Below are 19,010 nucleotides of genomic sequence, written 5' to 3'. Positions count from 1 at the left end.
GCCCCACTTCGTGGAGGGAAAGGGGTCCCCCCATCTCTCTGCCCATGCCGGAGATGCGTTGGAACCCCCAGTTGGAGCAAGTGGGTGCTTTTTTGGGGGGGTGCCAAGGTCCCACAGGGAAAAAGGCCCATCCTGGTGCAGGGCAGGAGGCGGCAGGCTGGGCGCCACAAGGGTGTCCCCAAGCTGGGGAACATCCAAGGTGTGCCAGGAGTACCCTGTACCATGGGCAGCCCACCCAGCCCCATTGCCACAACACAGCCCTACCCTGCGCCTGTGTCCCCCCCAAGCACCGCCGTGTTGCTGCCAGAGCCCCATATTGAGAACCAATGCTTTTCTGCCTTGCAAAATCGAGCTAATTGCACATTTACACCTCCCCCACCCCAGAGGGCCCTCGCTGGGAGCTCCCCAGTGGGTCACAGCCACGGGCAGTGCGGGAGGGGCTCCATGGCGGGGGTCCTGCCCCCTCCACCAACACCTACCACCGTACCCCTGTACCACCACACCCTACGCTCGCTGCATCGCCTGTGCCTGCACCGCAGAGCAAACCTCAGACCCTCTGCGTGTGTACTGCCGTGCAAAACCCACCACGCTGCACGCCCTGGACCCCATTGCGTGTGCATCTCTGTGCTGAATGCATTGCTCAGCACACCCCCAGAGCTCCCCCCCCAGCTTTGTGTGCGCCGCCGTGCAAAACACATTGCTCTGAACACCCCATACCCCCCCTGCACCTGCACGGATGCGCAAAACTCACTCCACCGCACGCCCCAGACCCCCCTCTGTGTGCACCACTGCTAAACAAATTGCGCTGCACCCCCCAGGCCCCCTGTGCACACACCGCTGTGCAAAACACAGTGCACTGCACGCCCCAGGCCCCCCTGCGCCTGCACTGGTGTGCAGAACTCGCTGCACGCCCCAAACCCCCTGTGTGTGCCCCTCTGTGCTAAATACGTTGCTCAGTATGCCCCCAGACACCCCCCTCCCCCGCGCGCTCACCGCCGTGCAAAATGGTGTCGCACGCACCAGACCCCCCAGTACCTGCCCTGCGCTGCACACCCCGCAGCGTGCACGTGTGTGGTGCAAGCACCACTGTGCGGAACGCGCTGTGCTACACGCACCCCCTCCACACACACGCAAAACACAGGCAGCGGCCTTCGCACACGCGTCTTCACACGCGTTGACCGCAGGCAGGTGGCCGTGTCCACCCTGCGTGGGGTGCGCGCAGGCTGGGGGAGAGGGGAGGGCTCGCCTGTGTGCAGGCTGCCATCGCCCCTGCGCTCCCTGCCCCGTGCCTCCCGCTCTGCCATGGCTATATTTAGCGGCGGGGGCCGGTGCTGGCGCGGCGCAGGGCCCACCTGGCACCACCAGCGGGGACGCCTGGGCCCCCGCCAGCCGCGCAGGGGACCGCAGCCCGCCGGGGAGAATGGCCGCTCTGTTCAGCCTCCGGCTCGGTGGCGCTGGCGGCAGGGGCCACCCCCCACACCCCACCCCCCGGGAGCAGCACGGGGCGGTGGCAGAGCCCTGTTGCTTCCCCACCTCTGTTCCCACATGGGGAATGTTTTCGGGGTGCAAATGAACTTTAAAAATGTTCAATGCGAGAACCTGCTTGAGCCTCAGCGCGGGCTGGGGTCACTCTTGGATATGGGACACCCCTGTCTCAGGGCTGGGAACCCCTCCTGGCTGGGGATCCCCAAGGGGGTGAGGACCCCAAAGTGGGGCTGGGCGTCCCTGGGGAGGTGGGAACTCCGAATAGAGACCCCCAGTGCCTCATCCCCCGGGGCTCGCCCGGAGCAGCCCCCCAGGAATGCCACGCCAGGCGGAGAGTGAGTGCTGGCACGCGAGGTCAGGGGACGGACGCCTGCCATCGCGTCTCCTCCTGCGCCTGGTTTGTTTTGTGAGTCCCCCAGCAGTCCTAGGGCAGCACAGCGATCACGGCCCCATGGGGCTGGGACGGGGAGGGGGAAACCCAGGGCTGTTTTCGTTCTTCAGCCGAAGACTATCACAAATGACGCAAGTTCCCAAAAGAGCCGGGCAGGGGGGCGGCGGGGAATGTGTCAGCCGGAGAGAGGCGGCCAGATGTGCTCCAGCAGCTCCAGGGCTGCTGCCCCACGGTGATGCTGCCAGGATGCAGCAGCCCAACAGCGAAGCCCCATATGCTGCCCCAGAGTGGTTTGCCCCACGGTGAGGGCACACCCCCGGGGTTGGCATCGCCGGGGTCCCTGTCCCACACTGTACTGCAGTGCCTTTATTGTCCCTTCCGTGTCCCCCAGGCACCCATGCTGCCTGGACAAGCTTTTGTCAGCCCCAGGGACAAGCCCACATGTGCCCGGTGGGGAATAGGGGGATGATCCTGGGAAGAGCACCCTGGGGTGCAAGTTTGGGACAGGGTGCCCGGGCTGCCACCCCTTCCCCACACACCCCCCGCGGGTGCTCCTCAGGGCCCACCCCCAGGCCCAGGGACGAGCGTGGGGGCACAACCAGCATCATGCACCCCCAGCACCCTCCCAGCGAGCACCCAGCCCTCGGGGCACCCTGGCACCCACCTCCAGAGGCAGCAGGGGTGGTGCAGCCCCCTAGCTTAGGGGCGGGCTGGGGGGGTTCGGGGGGCTCTGCTGAGTCTGAGCTCCGGAGCGCGTCTCTCCCTCTTCTTCCCCGCAGCTGCACGGCAGATGGGCTCGGAGGAGGCCCGGCTTGGCACGGGGCCGAGCACCCGGAGGGAGGAGCAGTCCCCGGTGGGGGCCCCGGCCGGCCGAGGCCAGAGGGGCCGGGCACATCCCCGGCCAGGAAAAACAAGAGGCCCCAGCGCCGAGCGTGTGGTGGCCCCGGCGGCGCACACCGCAGAGCGCTGGAATAACAGCCCTTGCGCCGGAGCCCGCCGTGTGCTATCAAAGGGCCCTTCTTCTGCCCGGCCTCCGCGGGGATGGGGGGCCGAGGGGCCCGGGGAGGGCTGGCGGCGAGGGGAGCTGCTCCACGCCTGCGGGGCACCGGCTGCGCCCAGCCGGGCGCCGGGCCTGTCCCACCGTGGGTCCCTGGGGCAGGCGGGTGCCGGGCGAGGGGTGTCACTTGGAGCGGCGTGTCCCCAGGGCAGGGCGCGTCCCTCCCGCCGGCCCAGCAGGGCCCAGCCGTCCCTACTGGGGTGCCCACCCCCCGAGCCTCTGGGGCCACCCCTGCCCTGGGGACAACGCACGAGGGATGGGGGACACGAACCCGCGGCGGCGGGTGATGCCCACAGCGGTCCCGGCCGTGTGCTGCCCCCTGTTCCTGCCCCGGCCACGCCCACTTGCCCTGACCACGCCCATTTTTTCCGTGGCCACGCCCACTTGCCCCCACCATCCACATCCTGCCCCTTGTGCCTGCCCCCCCGCCGCCCCCCCCCCCTTCTGGGCCACGCCACCTCCAGGCTCTCCGCCAATAGGGCGCGTGCACGCGCAGCCGGCGCCACCAATGAGCTTGCGGGCAGTGTTTACCGTCTCCATGGAGACGGGGCGCCGGCATCACGGAGGCGGGAGCGCGGCGGCGGCGGGGCGCCGAGACGCCCCGGGGGTGAGGGGGGGCGTTAAGGGGTGCAGGGCCTCAGGGTGACCCCCGAGGGAGACATCTGGGGGGAGGGGGGGGCAGGGGTCTGGGTGGGTTGGGGGCAGGGCCTGGGGAGCGTTACGGGGACAGTGGGGCATTAGGAGATGGGGGGATCGAGAGCACAACATGGGAGGGGGTCGCACCTGGGGAGGGGGTGGGAGGCAGAGCCCAGGCAGAGGGTGCTGGGGGGTGCAGAGCCCCGGCAGGCGGCACCGTGGTGGTGGGAGCATTGAGGGGCAGAGCCTGGGCTGGGGACGCAGGGGGGATGTTGCTGGGGAGAGGCGGGGGGGCGGGAGAGGGGGGAGAGGGGAGTTATGGAGAGGGAGACCCCTCCGGAGCGCAGACCCAGCAGCAGGCACTGCTTCCGCCCTCCCAAAGGGAGAGGAGTCCCTTGTCCCCCACCCCGGGGTGGGGGTGACGCTGCAAGTCACCCAGGCTCCCCAGTGTCAGGGTCCTGCTCACGCTGGTGGGGGCTGGGAACATGGTGGGCAAGGGGGGGGCTGAAGGATATGCCCCACCGCCTTTCCTCGGGGACTGTCCCCACCTGCAGGATGGCTCTGATAGGCCATGTGCCTCCCGTGCGCCCTGGGGAGGGGCCACCATGTGTGGTCAGATTCCAGAGTGATGTCCTCCTGCCTGAGGTGCCCACGGAGAAGCCCCCATGCCAGACAGAGACACTGATGGCCACAACGGAGATGCCCCGGGAGATGTCAGCCACGGATGAGGTGCCCCAGGAGATGCTGTTGGCCACAGCTGAGCTGCCCGCCAAGGCCCTGCCAGCTGTGCCCAGTGTGGTGCCACCCACCGAGGCTGGGAAGGATCCCTGCGGGGACGAGCTGCCACCCTGCCCTGGGACGTCGGGGACTCGCCCTGGCAAGGAGCCCCCCATGGCGGTGTCGGTGCCTCCCACCTCCCTGCGGACGCCAGCAGAACAGCCCCACCGGTTGGTGCCCCGGGGGACCTGCTTGATCCATAACTGGCAGGAGGAGGTAATGACCCACCACTGTCTGGGAGGGCCACAGGGGGAAATGTCCCTGAAAACCTACCCCACCACGTCCCACATGCTGATCCCATGAAGCCCCCTGCTCCTGGGCAGCCCCCTCTCTAAAAATAGCTGCCCTTGGCTGAGCTGGAGCTCCCTGGACGACCTTGAGCCCCGTGAGATGGAAAGGGGATGAAATTGAATAGCACAAAAGGCATGGGCTGGCACGTGGGGAGCGATGGTGAGGCTTTGGGAGGAGACAGGGGACCTCGCTGCTGGGGCGGTGGGAGCTGGGTGTCACAGCCCGTCACAGGGATGCGGGGACACCTGTTTGGGCGAGCCAGGATCGGGGGGGCACATGGGCCAAGCCATGCCACAGCCTGGGGACCCCACCTCCCAACCCTGCCCAAAGCCCCATGGGACTACCAAAAGCCTAAAAACGGAGTGGGCATGGGGCACCGCAGGGTGGGCTCCTGCCTCCTTCCCGCAGCACCCACCATCTGTCCCCAGAGAGCCACAAACCACCTGGACACCATGCCGGGGCAGGAGCTGGGCAGCGAGGGCTTCACCCACCGTCACGGCCACCATGGGCTGCTGGTCAACCAGCTCCTCTCCGGCCCCACCAACAGCACCACCACAAAGGACACCTACCGCCCACCGCACAGGGTGCTGCTGCTGGGGCGAGGTGAGGCTGTGCCACCAGCTCCCCCTTAAGCCGTGTGCTCGCCAAAAAGGCAGCGAGGGGATCTTAGCTGGGGGCCTGATGGCATCTTCTCCCCCACAGGGCAGCGGGAGTCCATGCTGGAGTCCATGCTCTACCAGAAATACAGGCAAGCCTGCGCCCCTGCGTGCCACCCATCCCTGGAGCCACGTCCCAGAGGAGGGCACCCTGCTGTGGGTGCCTGCCTGGGGTGGGGGGGACCCCAGAGCTGAGATGTGTAGGGTCTGCTCTGCTGGCAGGGAGGAAATGCTGGAGAAGATCTGTCCCCCCCGGAAGCCCATGGAGTCGGTCTCCACCACACATCGTGACTACCGCGGCGGGGGCTGCCAGTTCATGCCACTGCCCACCACCCAGGTACAGGCAGGGGATGGCCCCTCAACCCAGCTTGCGGCAACCCTCGTGGAGCCCACAAGGGTCCTGTGTCCCCCCCAGACATGTCGTCCCCCTGGCTCACTGTCACATTGCTTTTACCTGCAGCCCCACAACTACTGCACAGAGCAGCCCTGCAGCTTCTGGCTGGAGCAAGCCCACAGACTACCCGTAAGCCCGCTGGCACCCTGCCCTGATGGCACCGGGGGGACTCAGCTGCTGACAGGGACCTCTCTGCTTCCCTCCCCTCCAGGGTGTCACCAGCATCTGCAGTGGGGACAGTCCCTTTCGGAGGAATGCAGCCTTCTCCACCCCCATCACCGAGTCCCTGGGGCAGCCCCTGCCCTGCACCCCCCCAAGCAGCCAGCTCCAGCCCCGCAAGCAATAAAGAGCAGGGGGTCAGAGGTGGTCCCAGCATCCTTGCCACCCCAGGGTTGTCCTCAGGCTGGGCGTTTGGAGTGGGAGCACGATGTCCCTGGCATCCCAATCCCCGTGGGGCCATGCAGCACAGGCGTGGGGACACCGTCCAGCCTCGCTGCAAGTCACTGCTGCCCCAAAACATGCTATGGCCCCAGGCTTCCCGCCTTGGGCATGGAGGGAGAGCCCAGCACAGCACTGTCCCCCGGGACATGCCCTCTCTCGGTGCCAGCAGCGGGTGACAGGTGGCTCCTGTCCCTGTCCCCCAGTCCCCAGGCACAGGTGGGTTCCAGTAAGAGGCGTCTGCGGCACGGCCAGAGCATGAGCTCAGAGGAACGCACTGCAGCCCTCACGCCAAAGCAAACCCCGCCGCAGCTGCCCTGCCTTCCCTGCACCACCCCGCGCCCTCGCCAGCCACTGCTGCAGCCACCCTGCACTGTGCCTGGACCCCCACCCCACACCGCAGCTGGACCCCCGGGGTACGATGCCCTGGGATGCTACAGGCAGCTGTCCCCAGCTCAAGCTGAGCTCGATATTGCCCCCGCCCCCGCAACCCCCCACCCCGGTTGGTGCTCTGGGGCAGAGCAAAGCAGAGGTCAGGGGACGGAGGGATTTGGGGAAGTTTGTATTTCAAACAAAATAGTTTGCAGCGACTCCTATATTTACACCTGGGGGAGGGGGGGTATTTACATGACCCAGTGGGGCTATATACAGGGGAGGGGGGGAGCCGCAGCATTGAAGCCAGCCCTGGCCAAGGGGTCAGTCCCGGCAGGAGCACTCGTTTCCCTGCCCTGGGGAGGGGGTGACATGGGCACAACTTCTGCTGGGGGGGCCAGGTACTGAAAAGAGACTGCAAAGTGCCCTGCGGGGCAGCCAGGCCCCGGGAGTGGCTCAGAGCCAGCTGAGCCAGGGGGGAGAGGGCAGGGGCGGCCGGACCCCAGAGGGTGGGGGGGATATGGGGTCCCTCCCGGGCTGGATCAGGGCTGGTTTCCCCCCTCCAGCAGAGGCTGCAGGGGGAGGTGGGCTTTGCTGGTGCCGATGGAGGGGGACAGGCAGTGCTGTGGCCACTGGCCCGCCGTGCCCGAGCCCTGCTGAAGCAGGGGGGCTGTGGTGGTGGTGGTGGACTGCGGTGATGGGGGTAGGTGCCGGTGCATCCCGGGGGTTCAGGCACCGGGAATTGTTGGTGGGCCCATCAGGGTTGGGGGCTCCGCCACTGCTCAGATGACTTTGGGGTCTTTCCTCTCGCCCAGCAGCCAGTACGTCCGCATCTTCCCCTTGCCCTGGGGGGGAAAGGGGGCGGTGAGAACCTCCCTGCCCCCGGCGCTACTCCTTGGCTGCCATCCCCAGCACTGAGGGGTACAAGGGGTCCCAGCCCCAACCCACCCACCCCCCGCATGCCCCTGCAGTAGGAAGGACTGTCACCCCACGGAGGTCCCTGTGCCCTCACCTTCATCTCCACATCCCCACGCAGCTCCAGCTCGAAGCAGCCAAACTCATCCAGGACTTCTTTCGTGGTGGACGAGACGTGGATCTTCAGGGCTGGTGTCACAGAGGGGCAAAAGGGACATGGCTGGGTTTGGGAGCAGGGCACAACCCATGGCACAGGACCCCGGCTGCCAGCCCCATGGCTCACCCTGGCCGTTGGACTCCATGCGGGATGCGGTGTTCACCGTGTCCCCGAACAGGCAGTACCGCGGCATCTTTAGACCCACGACTCCGGCGCACACAGGACCTGCAGGCACAGAGATCCCCGGGGCTGCTGTAGGGCGGGCAGGCGAGCATCCCCGAGCCGCAGTGCGGGGGGCTCACCCGTGTGTATGCCGATCCGCAGGCGCAGCTGGTCGTTGGGCCGGTGACGGATCTTGAAGGTTTTGACGGCCTCGAGCAGGGCCAGGGCCATGCGGACGATCTCGCGGGCGTGCAGCTTCCCATTGCGCACCGGCAGCCCCGACACCACCATGTAGGCATCCCCAATGGTCTCCACCTGCAGGGTCAGGGGAGCAGGTACATCCCCGGATCCTTGCTGCCCACCTCACTTTGGGGGGCTGCGCTTGCTCCCAGTCCCCCCCCTCACCTTGTAGACATCAAAGTTATCGATGATGGCATCAAAGCAAGTGTAGAGATCGTTCAGCAGCGTCACGACCTGGATGTAGCAAGGGTGCGTGTGGGGCTGGGAGCGGGCATGTCCCCCCCAGCCCCAGGGATGGTACTGTCAGGATATAACACCCCACCGCCAGCCCCACAGGGGGCCGCCCCCCAAGCCCTGCTCTCACCTGCATGGGGGTGCTCTCCGCCGAGAGAGCAGTGAAACCCACAATGTCGCTGAAGTAGATGGTGACGCTGTCGAAAGCCTCGGCCCTCACCGTCTCCCCACGCTTCAGCTGCTCCGCCACAGAGCTGGTGAGGACAGGGGGATGGTGGTGGGCTCCCACCCCAAATCTCATCCCCCCTGTGTCCCTTACCCTACACCAGCACAGAGAGCCGGCAACGGACCCCATGCTTGCACGGCAACGGGTGCACACTGACCCCACGCCAACCCCCAGACCCACACGCTCCCGCCTCTCCCCCTCTCACTGGGGCAGGATCTGGTAGAGGAGGTTCTCTGCCTTGCGCTTCTCCTCCAGGTAGGCCTGCGTCCGCTCCTCCACCAGCTTCTCCAGGTTGTTGGCGTACTGCTCCATGCGCGACAGCAGGTTGTCCAGGATGCTGGTGCTGCCCTCCCTGCCAGGGTGCAGGCAGCTGGCACCACAGGAAGAGGTGCCCCCACAACCACCGCCCCCGTGGTTGTCCCCGCTCCTGCCCAGGGCCACCTTCCTCGCTCGCCAGCCACCCACTTGTTGAATCGACGGATGAAGATCTTGATCTGGCTGAAGTCGGGGCGCTCGGCCGGCTCCTGTGCCCAGCAGCGCTCCATCAGCACCGCCAGCTCCTCGCTGTGCACCCCGATGTCGATGGAGGGGCGGAAGAAGGGCTTCTGGCTGTTACGCACCTTCTGCACGATCTCTGCCAGGGGGTGGCTGATGGTGAGCACTGCACCTCCCCGGCGGGGATGGGACCACCCCACACCTGCCCCCGACCCTCACCTTTGGGGCTCAGGTCCATGCCCTCGATGTAGAAGGGGCCGTTGCGCAGGGCGACCTCCTGCACGATGATGCCGAAGCTGTAGACATCGGCTTTCTGCATGCCTGGGGTGGGCAGGCGCCCCTTCTGCAGCAGTTCTGGGGCTGTCCATAGCTTCTCTGGTGGGACACGGCCATGGGGTGGTGAGGCAGGGCCACTCCGTCCCCCTGGCCCCTATTCCCCAGCAGTGGGCACTCACTGGCATAGAGGGCATGCGTGTCCTCGCCATCGCTGGGCGAGCGGAAGCTGGCCAGCCCGTAGTCGGTGATCTTCAGCACGAAGCGGCTGTCGACCACGCAGTTGGATGACTTGAGGCTGCCATGGTGGCCAATGATGCTGTTGTGCAGGAAGGCCATTCCCTGAGAGATGGACATGGTGAAGCTGGTACCCCTCAGGGACACCCGCTCCCCCGACCCTCTTGGCCCTCATTTAAGTACCTTGACGATGTCATTGATGAGGGAGTAGCGAAACATCCAGTCCAGGTTGATGCTCTCGTTCTCCAGGACATCCTGGCACAGCACATTGAGTGGACCCCACCAACCACCCGGGGGATGGTGACACCAGCACCAGCCTCACAGAGCACCCAGCTGCAGGAGGCTCCATAGCACCCACCCCCTCCCCCACACTGGCCTCTCAGACCTGGTTGGGCAACTCTGCCGCGAGTCTTGTGGGGCTTGGGTGGCCACCAGCATCTACAGCCCTGTCCTCAACACCCAGCCCAGCCAGGTCACCTGGTGCGTCTAAATGTCACCCGTGGTGCCCCCCAATCCCCCCTACCTGCAGGCTGCCCCGCGGGCAGTACTCGGTGACGATGCAGATGTTGGGGGGGTCGATGCATGCTCCGATGAAGCGGGTCAGGTGGTTGAACTGAATGTCCCGCATCTGGAGGTGGAAGCGAAGCCCAGATGGTGCTGAGGTTGGGGGCAGTTGCTGCTGCTCCCACCAGCCCCCTCCACTGCCACAACTGGCCCCTGCACCCCCAGGCAAAGGTGCCCACCCCAGCTCAGACCCCAAACCTACATGTTTCAGCTCAAAGAGCACCTGCCGCGTAAGCTCGATGCGCTTCTTGTTGATGTGCTTGATGGCCACCACGTTGCCCTGGGGTGCCAGGGAGGGGGAAGAGGTCAGCGCCCACTGGGCAGATTTTGGGAGGGGAAGAAGGTGACAGCATCCCGCGGGGGTAGGGGTGCTGCCAAGGGGGAGCACCCCAACAAGGCTGGGGGCTTCAGGGGGAGGACTCAGCTCCCCACCTGCCGCACTGACCTTGAAGTGGCCGGTGTTGGCGAAGATCTGGTACTTGCCATGGGTGGTCATCAGGGAGCCGTAGCTGGAGCCGCGCTATGGGGAAGGAGGGGGTTAGGGATGGGGACCCCAGAGCACCCAGTCACCAATGGAGCAGGGCAGGGGCAGCCTGGGGTGTGCAGGGGACGGTGCAGGGTGAGCTCTGAAGGGTCAGCACAAGCTCTGTATGCTCTGTAGGGAGGGTGAAGCCTATCGGGTGAGTATGGTGTGCTGCAGGGAAGGTAGGAGGGTGTAGGGGATGGATAAGGTGTGGCTGTGTGGATGGAGGGCCACGTAGGAGCTTGATGAGGAATGGTGCTCTGTAGGGAATTCAGGGCTGCGTAGGGCATGGATCAAGTGTGGCTCTGCAGGGAGATGGAGGGTCATGCAGGGGATGGAAGAAGTGTGGCTCTACAGGGCATGGAGAGTTATGGAGGGAGGGTTGCACAGCAGATGGATGCAATGGGGCTGTGGCTCTGTAGGTGATGGAGGGCTGTGCAGGGGATCAACGAGGGAGGACTGTGGTGCAGGGAGGAGGGCGGCACAGGGCCAGGGGCAGGAGGCAGGTGGTGCCACAGGGTTGGGAGCTCTCACCAGAGACAGGGTGAGCCGGCTGCCCGCTGCCTTGTGGTACCGCTCCGGGCTCCCAAACTGCAGCTCGTCCCAGCGGATCCTCCAGAGCATGCTGGCAAGCTCCTTCTCCAGCATCAGCTTCCTGGGGGGTACATGGGGGTCAGGCCCCCATACCCCCCCACCCTGCCAGCCCTCCATCAGACTGAGGGGTGCCTGGTGCCCAGGCAGAGGCTCCCCCACCCCCAACTGACCTGAAGATGAGGAAGCTGGAGATGCCAAACATGACGAAGGTGAGGCCGGTTCCCAAAGCCACGATGGCCAGCATGGAGAGGGGGGCTGCAGGCAGGAGGGTCTGTCAGCGTGGCCTGGCTGGCCACAGGTACCAGGTTCCCATGCACCCACAGGGAAGGCTGCTGGGGACCGAGGGACATCGGTTCCCAGTACACCCACTTTTATCGCAGGAGGGATCATCCACGTCAAAGACGCAGGGGGGGTTGTCCAAGGGAGGGACCCCTTTCACCCAGGGGATGGGTCTTCCCAGCCAGTGGATCTGCTTCTCCACACCGGAGTAGTGTCCCACCACCTACGGCAGAGAGAACTGAGCCCCCCCCGGCCCCCAACCCGCAGCATCCCATTCCCCAGTCCCGGATGCCGGCAGGATCCCGATGCCGGCTCCCACCTCGTACTGCCCGCTCTCAGGGTCACCCATGGCCCACAGGTTGAAGTCAGTGTCCCGGTCATTGTTGCTATCCATGCTCACCAGCCCCGTCACCCCTGCAGGAGAAGAGAGACCGAGGTGGGATGGGGACCAGGTCCCACCCACCCCACGGCACCCCCATCCTGGCCACCCCCACCTTATCCTTACCCTGGAACTTGCGGTCCCGCATCTTCTCGATGATGTGGGTGGCGTTTTTCTTGGAGCCGCCCTCCCGCAGGGTCTCGTTCAGCACCATGGCATACAGCAGCATCCCGTCATAGAAACACCCCGCCACCAGGTTCATCTGCCCAGGGGTGGCACCTCAGCGCACCTGTGGCCTCATGCACGGGGGTACCCCAGCCACAAGACTCCCACACTGGGGCCAGGCACCCACCCACAGCCCCATAACCCCTCACTGGAGCCATACACCCACCCTGTGGGGATGGCACTGCTCGTGGCTGCTGTCACCAGGGGTGGTCTCTCTGGCATTGCCCCTGGCTGTGTCCCACCCTCTGCACCCTGGTGAGGTGCCACAGCCCCACGGGGAGGGTCCCCGCCACCCCATCACGCAGGGGGACCCACTCACCAGGGAGTAGTTGAGCTGCACTCCGAATTTCTGCTTAGCTCGCAGGATGAGCTGGGTTTGGAATTGCTGGTACTCGGGGTTTTGGGGCTCATAGTAGGTGATCACCAGCACCATCTGCAATCAAGCACAGCACTTTGCTTCACACACCGGGGCCCAGCTGGGGAGGTCCCCATCCCCGTCCCCGGGCAGGTGGGCACAGCTCACCTGAAAAGCCTCGCGCAGCCCCGAGTCCTGTCCCGGGCTCTGCTGCCAGGGCTTGAAGGGGTCACGGGCAGAGTCGCCCCGCAGGCTCTCCCCGAAGACGTCCAGGTAGAAGAAGACGTAGTCACCATTGGTGAGGTTCTCCCGCTGCGCCAACTGCATGATCTGTCGCAGCATCTCCGGCGGCCCGCAGAGATACACCACTGCCGGCGAGACGCGGGGCGTCAGGGGGATGATGGCATCCTCACCCCGGGGCGCCCCGCTCAGGCGTGGGGTGGGATGCCTTCCCCTGGGGCAGTGGGGCACAGCAACCCCGGGGCCATGCTCGGTGGCGGCTGCGGGGAGGATGGGGCAGTGCTGGGCTCACCGCCTTCTCACGCCACATGCCCCATGGCCAACAGAGCCTGCTCCGCCCCACTGCCCTCGCTGGCCCTCACCCACTCTTGCCCCATCAGCCACCTTGGGCTGAAAGGGGAAAGGAGAACAGGGGAACCCTTGCTCCAAAATATGAGGCAGACCCCACGGACCCCGCTCCAGCAAAAGCCACCCAGGGGATGCCACCCCTGGCGTCAGCTCCCCGGCTGCTCCCCGCTGGCCCCAGCCAGGCGACCGGGAGGGATAGGGGAGGCGTCAGGGCCGTACGCCGGAGGCCCCTGGGGAACGAACAAACCCATGTTTGGGTTCGTGGCCGGCCGGCTGGCCGGCCGTGCGGCAGGAATGCGCAGGTTCCCGGATTCCAGCACCTTCCGCGGCCGCCGCCGGCGCTAATTGGAAACAGAGCATCTCGCTGGTGCGACCCACAGAGCAAGGGGGTGCCTGGGACACGGCTGGCTGCCCCACGTGCCCCTCCGCCTCTGCCAGCGGCTTGGCCAGCCCCCATGGGATGCCCACCCGGGTGCTGCACAGGGGCATCATGGGGCTGGCACAAGGCACCACGGGCCGTGGGGACAGGCACCCGAGAGTGTCCGAAACCCCCCCGAGCAGGGGCCCTCCTCGCCCTTGCTGAGGATCCTGACACTGCCTCCTCCCTCCCCCCGGAAAACCAGGGCCCCCGCTCCAGCCAGCCTGGCTGGGAACCCGGGATTGAGCAACGGAGGAGTCGGCGGCAGTGGTGGAGGAATGTCACGCTCGGGCACCGGCCCCAGCGCGCAGCCCTTCTGCATGGGGCCCGGCGCCCTGGCTGGATGTGAAGCGCGGGGAGGCCTGGATGGGGACAGCAAGGAAGCCCCACGTCCCGGGACTGGCGTCCCTGCTCCCTGGGACTGGGGTCCCTGCTGCCGGCAGGCACCCAGCCACACGGACAGCCGGAGCGGCTGGGGGGTCACTTGCAGGGCCAGCGAGGGAGCCCACCATCGGGAGAAGAAACCCAGCACATCCACGCTGGGCACAGAAACCCACAGCAACACGGAGAGCTGCTCCTGGGCACTGGGGAGAGGGAAACCACTGCAGCTTGGGCTGTGCATGAGCAAAAGCCCGTTTCAGGGGCAGAAATGGTTTCCTGCCGAGTGCTGCAATACCTCAAATAAACACTTTCTGCTTCCCCACTTCGCTAGTCCCACACCCAGAAATGTGCTGCCCCCAAATTTCTCGGCCAGGATGGGCGGCTCAGCATCTCCCCCAGCACACGGAGGCTGAGGGTCTCCCCGTGGGGACGCTGCGTGTGGGTCCCTCCCCATCCCATCCCATTGCAGGCGCCAGGAAAAGGCCGCCGGCGGCGCTGCGCAGGCTGGGGAGCCACAACAGCTGGTGGCAGATGGTGGGACAGCCCGGGCAGACGGCCCCCGCAGCGGCGGCGGCAAAAGCCTGGCTGGTCAAAGGCCACCGAGCAAGGGGATCGATGGCGCCTGGACGGCTCCCTGGGGACAGGTTGCAGGAGCCGCGCAGAAGGGAAGGGTCAACCCTCAGGGCTCTCCATGACGCTGGCAGCTGCCTCCAGCTGGCAGCCGCCTGCCCAGCACCCCTTCCCCCTCACACACCCCCGCCCCCGAGGGTCAATGAATGGCCAAAGGCAGCCTCAGCATCACCGAGGACAAGAGGAATGGGGTCCTGCAAGGCTGGGGGACATGCAGCCCCTGGGCATTTGTTTAGGGGGTGTCCGTGGTGCAGGAAGCAGAGAGCGCAGTCCCAGGGGACAGGCAGGACCCTGAGTGTGCAGATGGGATGGCAGAATACTGCCTGACCCCTGCATGATGGATAATAACCCTAAAGTGAGGGCGAATCCTGGTTTCAGGCAGCAAGTCCCTGCAAATCCCAGTCCCGAGCAGCCCCACCAGCACAGGGCACCGCAGTGCAGAGACCCTCGGCCCAGCCAAGCCACCATCCCACGCCACGGGGGATTGCAGGGCAATGCACTCCCCTCCCGGCAGCAGGACCCGGCATCTCCCCAGGCAGGGGACCTGGCCTTTGCAGGCAGATGCTCCGGTAATTCCCTCAACCACAGCTCTAATTATATCAGCGCTTTTGCAAGTGGCAGGAGAGACGTGGGCCCCTGCACGTCGCCCAGGCACCTGTGAGAGGGGCAGCGCGAAGTGTGAGGCAGCCGCACACGGGACAGGGCAATGCACCCACATCCCCCCACGCCTGCTCTTTAGAGCCACGAACGTCAGAGATCAGCAGCTTTGGGGCACACAGTGGGGCAGGGAAGCAGCCTTCCCAGGTTTACCAAACTCCTGCCCACGGCCTCGGAGGAGGAACGTGATGCCAAGAGGGATGACACGCGGTGTCATTGCAGGGCATGGAGATGGATGCGGCTGCACCCAAAGCTCCGGCTTCCCTCCCCATGCCATACCACGCAGGGGTGGGCACTCCTGGGACAGCTTTGCAGGATCCCCACTCCCTGCCCCACACCCCCAGGTTAGGAGAGCACCAAACATCAGCATCGCCACCCTGAGCGCCTATCCCTGTGGGGACAAGCACTCAGCCCCAGACCCTGCCCCCGTCTCTGGGATGTGGCCAGAGGGGCCCGGGCCTTCCCTGGGGGCATCCGGGCTCAGAGGGCCCCCAGGTCTCTGCCCACGCCTGGCCTTCTTCCCTGGCAGCCACGACCCCCTGCCTGCACCAGGAGGGATTGATTCCCATCAGTGTGATTTACGGCACCAAGCCGGAAATGTTGATAGGAATCACTGACTTTAGCCTTTTTCCCTGCACGGTCCTTTGCCCCTCTCCCATGTGAGGATCCACACCCACGGCTGGTGATGATGCACCAGGCGGCCTCCATCCCAGCCTTTTGATGAAGCAGACAAAAGGGGCAGCCACAAGCTGCTCAGCTCCCACAGCCCACCCTGGGATGCCCAGTCCCATGGACCCAGCCCCACCAGCCTCAGTCCCAGGGGAACCTGGTCCAGCACCCCAAAGCACCCTCCCACGCTCCCCCAGCCTGGCCCTACACAGCCTCAGCCACATCTCCTGCTGTCCCATCTGGCTCCACTCATCCCGGCTCGATGTCCTTCTTAATGACACAGCATCTCAGGATCCATTAAGAACCATCGCGGAGCGGTTGGCTCCGGGATCGATACACCCCGCTCATCAATAATGAAAGACCATCAGGCTGCCCTTGCTCTCCAGCTGCCTCCGTAAGCCCCTCCATTTCCTCCTGCTCCAGATATAGCCGCTCTCCTGGGGCGCTCGCAAGGCACCAAATTGATTTATCCTTCCATCAGCAGGGTGGGGCTGTCCCCTGCCCCGTCCCCAGGGTGCAGCGGGGACAGGCACAGCCCAAGGCACCCAGGTGCCAGGCTGGGGGGCTCTGCCCAAGCATGGCACGGCCACCTCGGCGTGTTGGCACCAGGCTGCTCTGGGCACATAACCACAGCCGGCGCTGCCCTTCAGATGGCCACGTCCACACCGTCACCCGCAGCCTCTGAGGAGGTGGCTGGGTCCTGCTTGCCCCTGGGGATGCCCTGACCCTGCGAATGCAAGAGGGTAGGGTGGCCCCAGCACCCCTCACTCCACGCGTCCCACCGAGGGGAGGGTCCGCCCTGACTCTCCCCTGGCACGGGGTGACCAGGCAAGAGGACAGGGAAGGGGACCCTGTGACCCCCAATGTGCCCTGGACCCCCCCACACCGGCACTGGGGTGGCCCAGGGGACCCGGGTCCTGCCTTGTCCCCTGTGTACCCACCTCCCCGTGCAGGTTCCACTGCTCCCCCAGCCCCACTGCGACCAAATGTGCCCACCCCTCACTGTGCCCTACATACAACCTGCTTTGTCCACCCCTCCCTGTGCCCCACACAGGTCCCACTGTGCCCCTGGCCCCTCGTCACGGCCCACACGGGTCCCACTGCATCCCTTGCTGTGCCCCACAGGGGTCCCATTGAGTCCTTGTCCCCTTGCCGTGCCCCACATGGGTCCCACTGTCTCCCTGGCCCCTTCACTGCACCTTACACAAGCCCCAGAATGTCCTCAGACCCTCACTGCGCTCCACAAAGGTGCCACTGTGTCCTCGGCCCCTTGCTGTGTCCCACAAGGGTTCCACTGTGTCCTTGGCCCCTTGCTGTGCCCCACACATGTCTCACCGCGCTCCTGGCCCCTTGCTGTATCCTACACGGGTCCCATTGTGTCCCCATCCCCTTGCTGTGCCCCAGATGGGTCCCATTGCACCCCAGCCCCTTGCTTACCCTACGTGTGCCCCACTGCATCCCCATCCCCTCGCTGTGCCCCAGACAGGTCCCACTGCTCCCTCAACCCCTTGCTGTACCCTACGGCACCCCACTGCATCCCCGTCCCCTTGCTGTGCCCTAGATGGGTCCCACTGTACCCTCAACCCCATGCTGTACCCTACGTGTGCTTCACAGCACCCCCGTCCCCTTCCTGTGCCCCAGACGGGTCCCACCGCACCCCCAGCGCCTTCCCGTACCCTCTGCGTGCCCCCCCGCACCTCCCTCTCCTCGCTTCACCCCACACGGGCCCCACCACACCCCCGGCCCCGCACCATGCCCCCTACGGACCCCACCCCATCCTCAAACCCCTCACTGCGCCCCACGGAGGATTTCGCCTCCTCCCCTCCCCGAGCCCTGCGCGGTTCCCCCGCGGGGACCCCTCTCCCCTCCTTCTCCCCCCCCACCTCCTCCCCGTGCGTTGAGCCCTGTCCCGCACGGCGTCCCTCACCCTCCCACCCTCCCCCTCCCCGGTCCCGTTCCCCCCTCCCCACGCCGCGCCGCCCCACGCACCGCGCCCGTTGGCCTTGATGAAGTGGACGGCGGTGTCGGGGCCGCCCTCGTCGGGGGAGTAGATGTGGTGGCGCACGGTGAGGTTGCTGCCGTCCTGCAGCTCCTGGTAGACACCCTCGACGGTGAAGTAGTAGGGCCGGTCGTCGGTCTTGCGGTCCACGTAGAGGAGGACGGCGCGGGCGCTCCAGTTGAAGTGGGCGTGGAGGTGGGAGACGAAGGCGCCCAGCTTCGGGGCCGAGGGCCCGGTACGCACCGTCGTGCTGTAGTGCTCCCGTTTGCGGCTGAAACCGGCCGCCACCGCCCCGCCGGTGATGAGCGGCAGCCGCCAGTGCGAGGCGAAGCGCCCCACGGAAGCCGCCGGGTAGACGCATCCCGGCCCGAAGAGGACGTCGGGGTCGTGGTAGAGCTTCAGGTCCACGGCGTTGAGCGGTGCCACGTACTCGGAGCAAGCGCCCTCCAGCTCCGAGCTCATGAACTCGACGCGCACCGAGAAGGGCCGCGGCAGCAGCGGCGGCTCCCCCCGCTCCAGCGCTTCCAGCGCCAGGCTCAGCGCCGGCCCCACGCGTGGCCAAGCCCACGCGTAGCTCACGTTGCGCTCCGGCAGCACCACCGCCACCGTCAAGTTGGCGACCGCCCCGTCGGGGGTCGCCGCTCGCCGCGTCCCCCCTCCTCCTCCTCCTCCTCCTCCTCCTCCTCCTCCCGCCGCCGCCGCCGCCACCGGCAGCACCGGCAGCAGCAGCAGCAGCGGCGGCAGCAGCAGCGGCAGCCGCGGAGCCATGGGCCGCGCTGGCTCCTCCGCCCCGGCCGCCGCCCGCCCGCCCGTTCCTGCGGCCCCCGCCGCGCCCCCGCCCCGCCGCCTGCGCCCTCCCCCGGGCGGCACCGCCCCGGGACGGCCAGCGCCCTCTGCCGCCGCTCCCCGCCCGTCCGGACGGCACGGGGATGGGCGGCAGCGGGGTGTGGGGGTGTCCCCCGGGATGGGGGGACGGGGAGAGCATGGGGAGAGGGAGTCCGGCTTCGTGGAATCGCAGGGTAGTTAGGGTTGGAAGGGACTTTTTAAAGGTCATCTGGTCCTTCTATGATTCTGTGAATCATAGAATCATAGAGTGGTTTGGGTTGGAAGGGACCTTTAAAGTCCACCCCTCCCCTGCAATGTGCAGGGACATCTTCAACTATATCAGGTTGCTCAGAGCCCCCTCCAACCTGACCTTGAATGTTTCCAGGGATGGGGCATTTACCACCTCTCTGGGCAACTTGTGCCAAGGTTTCACCGCCCTTATCGTAAAAAAATTCTTCCGTATCTCTAGTGTGAACCTACCCTCTTTT

General features: G+C 66.2%; 2 protein-coding genes across 3 annotated transcripts; one reads left to right on the top strand and one right to left on the bottom strand.

Annotated features, from left to right (window-relative positions):
* The first annotated feature begins 20 nt into the window (after nucleotides 1-20).
* On the top strand, nucleotides 21-6,177 carry SPAG8 (sperm associated antigen 8). The gene is made up of 7 exons (XM_063321052.1): nucleotides 21-2,178; nucleotides 4,124-4,562; nucleotides 5,066-5,240; nucleotides 5,340-5,385; nucleotides 5,516-5,630; nucleotides 5,754-5,816; nucleotides 5,899-6,177. Exons 1-7 carry the CDS (start codon nucleotides 1,802-1,804, stop codon nucleotides 6,031-6,033), a joined length of 1,350 nt encoding a protein of 449 aa, XP_063177122.1. The 5' UTR covers nucleotides 21-1,801; the 3' UTR covers nucleotides 6,034-6,177.
* A 546-nt stretch (nucleotides 6,178-6,723) lies between these two features.
* Nucleotides 6,724-18,495, bottom strand: NPR2 (natriuretic peptide receptor 2). Of its 2 annotated transcripts, none has more exons than XM_063320860.1 (22): nucleotides 17,688-18,495; nucleotides 12,524-12,723; nucleotides 12,320-12,433; nucleotides 11,902-12,037; nucleotides 11,716-11,810; nucleotides 11,487-11,619; nucleotides 11,288-11,372; nucleotides 11,058-11,178; nucleotides 10,446-10,520; nucleotides 10,203-10,280; nucleotides 9,960-10,064; nucleotides 9,620-9,691; nucleotides 9,382-9,541; nucleotides 9,146-9,301; nucleotides 8,897-9,065; nucleotides 8,637-8,783; nucleotides 8,336-8,459; nucleotides 8,137-8,205; nucleotides 7,872-8,046; nucleotides 7,696-7,794; nucleotides 7,510-7,601; nucleotides 6,724-7,342 (listed from the first exon to the last, which is right to left on the bottom strand). In XM_063320860.1, exons 1-22 carry the CDS (start codon nucleotides 18,463-18,465, stop codon nucleotides 7,280-7,282), a joined length of 3,246 nt encoding a protein of 1,081 aa, XP_063176930.1. In that variant the 5' UTR covers nucleotides 18,466-18,495; the 3' UTR covers nucleotides 6,724-7,279. The 2 variants fall into 2 exon arrangements, with proteins under 2 accessions (XP_063176930.1, XP_063176931.1); XM_063320861.1 differs by lacking the exon at nucleotides 17,688-18,495 and adding an exon at nucleotides 15,907-16,639 and having other exon boundaries at nucleotides 6,726-7,342.
* Nucleotides 18,496-19,010: the final 515 nt, after the last annotated feature.

The sequence above is a fragment of the Chroicocephalus ridibundus genome, chromosome Z, assembly GCF_963924245.1.
Source record: "Chroicocephalus ridibundus chromosome Z, bChrRid1.1, whole genome shotgun sequence".
In the NCBI taxonomy this organism is placed as follows: domain Eukaryota; kingdom Metazoa; phylum Chordata; class Aves; order Charadriiformes; family Laridae; genus Chroicocephalus; species Chroicocephalus ridibundus.
Note: the sequence above shows the minus strand (reverse complement) of the source record. Positions and strands in the feature narration are given on the sequence as shown.